The sequence below is a fragment of the Gavialis gangeticus genome, unplaced genomic scaffold (assembly GCF_001723915.1).
Source record: "Gavialis gangeticus isolate Ggan-Ray unplaced genomic scaffold, GavGan_comp1, whole genome shotgun sequence".
Lineage (NCBI taxonomy): Eukaryota > Metazoa > Chordata > Crocodylia > Gavialidae > Gavialis > Gavialis gangeticus.
The window spans coordinates 3,671,526-3,679,831 of record NW_017729011.1 but is presented as its reverse complement, the minus strand read 5'-3'; the positions used below and the strand labels follow the sequence as shown (position 1 = coordinate 3,679,831).

The following is an 8,306-nucleotide window of genomic DNA, read 5'->3' as shown; positions in this document are numbered from 1 at the left end:
AAACAAACAAAAAACCCCCCCAGAACTTCTTTGCATACATCTGGAGCTTAGACCATGACTTTGCTCCTCCTCCAACCGATCAGTTACTTAACTTTATGCCAACGGGTACCCAGACCCCAAAATTCCTTTGAGGTGGTTGTATTGAAAATGTGAGCTTGGCAGACAGATTATTCTGTCCACGCAGGCATGCTGTAACCAAGAAGGCTGCTTGCCAGCTGGTTTTTGCATGTTCTGGAGACTCCAGATGTCACGCTGTGCCCCCTGAACATCTCAGCAATGTGCAAGTGTGGGAGGCTATTATACAACTAGATAGGTGTGTAACTACAGAGTAAGATGCAGACTAATAAGTATGCAGGAGAAGAAGGTACCAGGTAGCAAGAACAACTCTACATGCTGTTGCCTTAATCGGATGTGGTAGTGAAGGGGGGGGGGGGAGCTGAAGAAGTCTTCCATATGTTTGCAGTTACTGTGACCATCATGTAATAAATTAAATTAAGATCTTGGAACAGTGTTTGAGATTTCCCTCACCAGCTATCAGTGACTATATGCTCTGAACATTTCAAAGTACAAAATCAGTCATCATTTCACTCCAATAAAATATAATGGACAGGGGAAGAAGTACTTAGCACCATGTACCAATACTGTGGAGAGGCAGCTAGGGCAGGAGTCAAGACATAAGGTCTGTTCCTGACTGTTATTGATCCTCCTATGTGACTATCACAAGTCATTTAACTTATCTTGGCCTCAGTTTCCTGGGCAGTACTATGGGGCTAGGGATGAAGCATGCTACATAAAGAATCTGCTATCAGCACCCATGCTTGCAGTTGCTATGCTACTGTGACCATGTGTAAACTACAACTCCTACAATTCATTTCTTTGTTAATAAAAACTAGATAAAGCTGTCTCAGGCTTCCAGCACTCTAGAAATTTCAAGAAAACAAAGCACTTAGATACACACCAGTACCCCATTAATTTTGTCCTGTTTATGTGAATGACCCAAAATACCTGCAATAGAGTCACTGCATTCTGCCTCTGCAGACAGATTCTGTGCTATAGTTTTTCACATTTTTGTTAAAGCAGAACTCTTATTTAGATAAGTCATAGTGAACAGGAGATGCTGTATTTTGCAGTGTATAAGTCGAGTTTTGAAGCCCAATTTTTAACTCTTCAACCTTGACTTATACACTGTATCATCATCCCCTGCGAGCAGCACTGGGGTCCACACCTGCACGCCCCTTACTGTGGGCTGGGCACATGGGGAGCAGTGCTGGGCTCAGTGCTCATCTGGTAGCGCCACTCAAAGGATGAGGACATACCAGCTGTGCGCCAAGTCCCACCCTGCCCCCTGCGAGTGGCGTATGTCCACACCCCCAGGTGCCCAGTCCACAGTGAGGATGCTCAGGGGCCAGTATAAGTCAATCCCATACTTCTGATCCAAAAAGTTAGGTTGTTTTATACACCAGATCTATGAAATTCCTAACTTTTTGGATTAGAAAAATGGGATTGACTTGTACAGTGTCAACTTATACACTGTGAAATATGGTACATTCAGCTATCCCCTCAACCAAGTTCATTTTGTTCATGGAAGCTCCTCATCTGTCCGTATGTCACCACTCCATCATGGATGCAGCAGTTACCCCGACACTACAGATTTTTGTCTCAAACCTATGCATTTACTGGGTTTGGTGGCCTCCTCACCACCCTGAAATACCTCTCCAAGACTCTGGAAGTAACAGACCAGCTAAAAATATAGCATGAGCCCTTAATTTACTACTTCAGTGTTCCAACTGAAACTTAACCATTAGAAGACACAGTCTGCATCAGGATTTCCTGTACCCAATTTATTCTGCTTCCCTACTTGCACTGAAATACTGGTGGAGGAAGTGGGCTGGGAAAGAAATGTACAGCCTTTCACTTCTAAGGCACCAGCTCACACAATTACTGCAGAGCTGGAGGAATAAGGCAGAACTTTCTAGCAGCCTATGTAAGTGAGGTTGGGAGGAGGCTGGTCTACTTTTAAATAGGCAGAAATCCAACATTATAACCAGCTTTCTTAGGAGCACCTTGAGAAGGAAGCTTACTCTGCCACTACTATGCCTTACCTGTTGCAGGATAACCAAAGAACTTCAATCACCTATATCCATATTCATGGAACTGTATTATTGACACTCCCCAGAGCTCCATTTCCTTTCACTCTATAAGCATTTGCACCTCTTGTTTGACCACAGATCCTTCTGCCTTGATTTTTAAGAACACTAAATTCTGCAATTCCAGAGGAGTTTGGCCTTGGTGTAGTTTCTCATGGTGGCAGCACCTTCACTTGATCCTTACTTGTTCCCTGTCCATGAGGTCCAAAACGACATTCTCAGCAACTCCAACTCTGCTGCTCACAGTTTTGATTCATCCTTACCTGCCTCATACACTTTTCTGATACATAAAGAACTTCTTGTGTTTAAAAAAAAAAATATTTATTTAAAACAAAACAGCTAGCCAGGGGGTTGCTGGAGGGAGGGTAACAAGTCAGATTAAAAATATGTCCAAAACCTGTTGGAAAAAGTAATACCTTCCCCTATAGAAGCATGAGACTCACTGGCATGCAGAGGCCAGTCCCAGCCATTGCTAGAGCTTCCCACCAGCAACATCTCTGCTCGCACTGTCTTGGGGTGATTGTCCCATCAGTGTCCAATACTGAACTGTCTGGAACTCTCATCTCTAGAACTCAAAACTTCCAAACTGGGAGGAACGGTTGTTGGGTTTGGGCTGAGGTTTGTAACCAATTCGGTCATTTATCATTTGTTCTCTGCTCTTGTGGTCGTTGCTCAGTCCAATAGCTCCTTCATCATTCGCTCCTACTACATCCACATCTTCACGCTGCTTCTTGCGGCTCTGCAAAAAAGAATGACGACCCATGAAAACCAGGGCACAGGGAACGCAACGACACTGTCAAGGAGAGAGCCTTTTTCAATTCTTATTGCTAACTCTAGAGGGAGCCCTGAAACTGTGAAACTAGGGAAACGTTAGGCAAGCTGATTTTATTATAGACAAGCAGCCTGTCAACCTGTTCCTGCCCCGGGCAGGGGGTCGGACCTGATGATCTGTTTAGGTCCCTTCCAACCTTAAGTACTATGATACTATGAACTGGACAACTTCACTGGGTTTTTCTGGATAGCTCTACAGCAAGGGTGTTACACATATAGCACATGAGTCAGATAGTGTCCTGGGACTTCTTGCTGTGGCTGCAAGAGCTGCTGTGTCAGTGCAGTTGGCAGCTATTGGGGTAACATAAAGGCTGTGGGAGGCAGCCAAATTTACCAACTGCCAAATTCACCATTTTCAATTGCTGCATTAATGTCCCTGCCACTGGAGGAGGTGAGGCAGCAGTGTTAACATCTTGTATGCTGGCAGGAAATATAGCTTGCCTACTGATTTGAGTTGGACACCCCTGATCTACAGTATGTTTGCCCTAAGTGTTAAAGCACAAGTCACAGCACTGAGGCACTTCACAGATCACACCTAAACAAAGATACAAGTATCACTTCACAGGTTGGATACTACCCGCTATGTGGCAAGGGCCTGCATATTAAGACAAATCTTGCAATCCACTAAAATGGCAGCTCTCATCCCCATAACGTGTTCAGAAGTGAACCTACTCCCGTCACAATGGCAACTGCTTCCAGAGTGGAGGAGGAAGACAAGTATATTCTGAACCAGAGCTGTCCAAACTGGGCATGGCTGGGGGTTACTTGTAGCAGCAGCAGCCCTTCTAGGATTCTCCCCCACTGATATGAGCTGTACCTGTGGCATGTGCCCCCCTCCACAGCATGGACTGTGCCAGCAGCACGCACACCCCCACCCAGGTTTTGCTCGTGGTACGTGGCCTCCTCATCATCCATACCCATGGTGCATGGACCTCTTGGCCTTTCCCTGCCACATGGCAGTGGGAAAGGTGGCCAACAGAGCCCACAGGCCATATTTTAACTATCCCCATACCGCCAGTGGGACAGCCCTGTTCTCAATTATGGGCTAGCACTGCAGTTAAGAATTTCAGTTACTTGAGTGTTACAATGCTACAAAGGCCTCTACAGCACTGCTAGAGCTCCATGATTCCCAGCTAAGTAGTCTCTAGTCTGAGAAGCTCAACTGGGATGTGCCAGTCGGAGTGGATACAGTGGGGTGGAGTTTTAAACTTTGATTGTGTTGACTAGGGAGTCTGTTGTTGCATCTTATTTTGTGGGTTGTTTATCTGCTGCTGTACACCACTATGAGCATTTCTAGATAGAGCAGAATAAACATCTAAACAACAAGTTTTCAATGCATGTCATGTGCATGTCCCCACAGCTCTGCTGATTTTAGAACTAAATTGAAATTCACAATCACTCCTTACCAACCTCCCCAAAATAGACAGAACCTCTCTGCATCCACCCACTCCCTTAGGAGAAGCCTGAGCAGCCAGGTAGGTTTCGGACTGTTCCTCGTGTGCGACAATATTGCTTCCAGAGGGAGCAGACTCCAATGTCTGTATTCTTATTGCGCATACAGGGCCCCATAGGTACCAAATTAGGTACTGTCAAGCCAGGTCTGTTTCTTTCTACCACTAAATTAAAGTAAGGGTAAAGAGGAAGGTATCTCAATGTAGCACCCAAAGTAGACAGATAAGAACGTAAGAACTGCCATTTACTGGACCAGACCATAGGTCTGCCAAAGCCCACATTTCCTTTGTGTGTCCAATAGGCTTGTGTCACACTGATCTACCAGACCAGGAAGAAGGCTCTGGCCGGGGGGCAGCCAGGCAAGTGTGGGGCTGTCTTCCTTTTGTTCTTCTGCTAGCGTCTCCAGGCAGAATATCACCGATCAGTGTCTACAGCAGGGGTGTCCAACCTTTTTGGATGTGGGGCCGGACCATGAACTTTTTATCACCCAGTGGGCCAGCAAGCCATATTCAAAGACCTCACAGGAAGTGGTATCACATCAGGAAGTGATGTTACATGACCTTTGACACCAATGAAGTTGCAAGAAGTGACAATGAAATGGGTCTGGAAATGTGGTTTAAAATCCAAAATAAAAACAATATAAAAGCAACAATGAAATAATACCAAACACTTGACTAAAATAAATACTTAGGTTACAGCAGCAAGCTATTTTGGCATTCCTCCCTTGTCGGCCTGGCAGCTTTGCAGGGAAAGGCGCCAGGCCTTGGGTGCTGCTTGGTGCCTCGGCCATATTTTGCCCAAACCCATCCTCCCAGACACTCACTGCTTGGAAAGAAACAGGCTGGAATCAGGGGCTAAGCAGGACATACCCAACCCCCTTCCGGCTGCCCTGGTCCAAGTTCCTCAGAGTTTTGCATCCTATTATTATTTTTTAAAGGTGGAGGTGGCAGAGACCTCTCGCCCGTACCGCACAAGGCATCTGAGACAGAAGAGTGCCCGTTCTGCTGCCCTGGTGGCTGTGGACACTGACTTGGAGCGGGAGGCGAAAGGTCAGGGATGCCCCTGGCTTCCCTGCATTGTTCTCTCGCCTCCTCCAGGTGAGCCCTCTCTAATGCAACCTTGTATTAATTTTTATTTTTTACTTTTTGGGCCCCTGTGCCCCCTTGACCGTGTCCGTACAGGCTGGGAGAGAGATGGCCTCCATCTGCGGTGTTTGGTGGCTCTGGGTCAGGGGTGCAGCTGCAAAGCAGCCGAGTTGGTGCAGGGTGGCCCGCGGCCCTGTGTGGGCAGAGCTGTCTGCTCGGGGGCAGCTGGAGGGGTTTAGTTTTCTCTTCCTGGATACAAGCCTGGCTAAGGTGGCCCCTGACCAGTGGCAGCTGGCAGGCTCCGGGGCTGGGGGCTGTTAGCCGGAGCCCAGCTGCCCAGGCCTTTCAGCAGCACACGGCGCTTTTGGCCTCATGGCTGCAAGCAGCAGCCAGGACTGGGAGCAGCCAGCAGGACAGGAGCGCGGTGGTCTCAGGGCCCCTGGCCCCACCCGCAGCAGCCAGCTTCTGCCTCAGGCTGAGGCGAGGCCGCCGGAGGAAGCAGTGGCAGGTCCTGCCCGAGCTGTGCAGCACCGGGCTCTTCCCCCCAGCTCTTCTCTGGCAATGGCAGCAGGTGCCGCAACCGCTGCCCCACATACCAACACTGACGCCGGGCGGCCCCTCCACAGCCGGGAGCCAGGTAACACTGCGCCGCCCCCTGCAGGCTCGCCTGCCCTCTCCCCCTGCCGCCCTCCCTCCTCTCCCCGGCGGATACAGGAGCCCCTGCTGCTCCGGCTGGGCTCATCCTGTCCCGAGCGGCACATGGCTGCTACTCTTCCCACATTCACTGCGTCGGCAATGTCAAGCTGATGTAGTACATGTGGGAACCTTGTCCCTTCCCCGGCCCTTCAGCAGGCATTAGGAAGCTGCTGAGGGGCTGGGGGAGGGACAAGGGGTGGGAACAAAAGTAAACAGTGTTTACTTTTGTTTCCTGTTGCAACACCATGGGCCACAGAAAATGCCTTGGCGGGTCGCATGTTGGACAAGCCTGGTCTACAGGCTCCCTCTGCTCATTCAGCTGGCAGCGGGCACTGGCTGGTGCACACTGCTCCAGTGTCCTCTTCTGGCTCCTTTGTTATGAATCTGTGACCTCTCTCCCTCTCCTGGTTTTATCACAGAATCATAGAAAATGAGGGTTGGAAGGGACCTCAAGAGGTCATCTAGTCCAACCCCCTGCTCAAAGCAGGACCATCCCTATCTATATTATCCTTGCCAAGGCTTTGTCTAACCAGGTCTAACCCTCCAAGGATAGAGTCCACAACCTCTCTGGATAACCTGTTCCAGTGTTTTATTACCCTCCCAGTGAGAAAGTTTTTTCCTACTATCTAACCTAAACTTCCCTTGCTGCATCTTGAGACCCTTGCCCTTTGATTTGTTATCTGCCACCACTGAGAACAGTCTAGTTCAGGGGTGGGCGATGATTTTGGCTAGAGGGCCACTTAATCACTTCTGCTGAGCTGTCAAGGGCTGCACATCTAAAATCTTTTAGAAGATATAATTTTAATGAATTATAAATAAAAAACAAACTTATACTAAAATCAAATTTCTATTATAGCATATTTTAATTTTATTTAAAAAAATATTTTTTGTCCTCATTTTTTTTTTTGAGTAGCATATATAGAGGCGACTGCATAATAGCTCAGAATACAGTAGAGGTGCATCGATACATTGGTCTGATATTGGATCAGCACCAATACCAAGAAAATTGTCTGTAACAGAAATCAGCCTTTTGTGGCCAATAAATGGCCCTTGTATGTGCACAGCCACAGTGCAGCACTTAGGCAGTGAGGAACACAGCCTGGGCAGTGTGGACAGCTGTGTGCAGCTGGTAAGTCTGTTGGGGTGGAAGGGGAGCGGAGATGGGGGCAGATCAAGGCCCCTGCGGTAAGAGAGGAAGTGAGACTGGGGCAGGTGCTTCCCAGCTGGGCATGGCACAGTCACAGCTTGCCTGGGGGGGTCTTGGGAAGGGGGGAGTGGCTCCTGCCTTGCACACTGCTCATTTGGGAGCCGCTCATCCAGTGGCTCCAGCCGCTGCTCCCATCTGGGAGGGCATGGGGGGGGTCTGTCCCCTTATCTGTGCAGAGAAGGGTGGGCCAGGGCTGGACCAGGCTGCATTTGGGGAGGGCAGCAGCACTGGGAGGGGGCTATGGGGGGGGGAACTACAGCAAATTTTGGGGTGGCTGCAGCCCCTCCAGCCCACTCCCACTGCCGCCACCACCCACAGCCTAGTCCAGACCCCTGCTGGGAAGAGCCCAGTGCTGCCACAGTCCCAGCCTCCCTGGGAGGCACACACCCCCACCCCCGTGTCCTCCGGGAGTGTACACAGCAGTGGGAGCTGCCCCCACCAGGGGAGCTGCAGCTCCGTCCTGTGCCCCACCCCGCCCCAGCTGGGCAGTGCCTGCCCACCCCCAGCCCCACTCCCTCCCTCACTGCAGAGGCCTTAATCTGCGCCCCCACGTGCCTTCCCTCCCCCCTCCCCTTCCACCACAACAGACTTACCAGTTGTACACAGCTGTATTGAAAATCAAAGCGGTATTAGCTAATATGTCTCCTTAAAAATCAGCTATCAGTATCAGCCCCAAAAATCTCTATTGGTGCAACCCAAAAATACAGTCTTGCTCTAGTATATTGTGGGGGGTAGGGAAGCAGTGTGTGTGTATGTGGTGGGGGGAGGGGGGTGTGAGGAGCTGCCTACTTGCTAGGTCCGGGGAGCTGGGCAAAGGTGGGCGGTTAGGGACATATGCAGCAGAGCTTGGCCAGGAGGTGCAGATGCAGGTGTGGTCAGCTACTCCCA

General features: G+C 49.6%; 1 protein-coding gene across 1 annotated transcript in view; it reads right to left on the bottom strand.

Moving 5' to 3' along the window:
* Positions 1 to 2,454: 2,454 nt before the first annotated feature.
* The window catches only part of CDC26 (cell division cycle 26), a 12,442-nt gene continuing 6,590 nt past the window's right edge, over positions 2,455 to 8,306 (bottom strand). Inside the window, exon 2 of the mRNA XM_019510397.1 lies at positions 2,455 to 2,886. Within this exon, the coding sequence (XP_019365942.1) occupies positions 2,713 to 2,886 (174 nt within the window). The 3' untranslated portion in view covers positions 2,455 to 2,712. The remainder of the gene's footprint in view (positions 2,887 to 8,306) is intronic.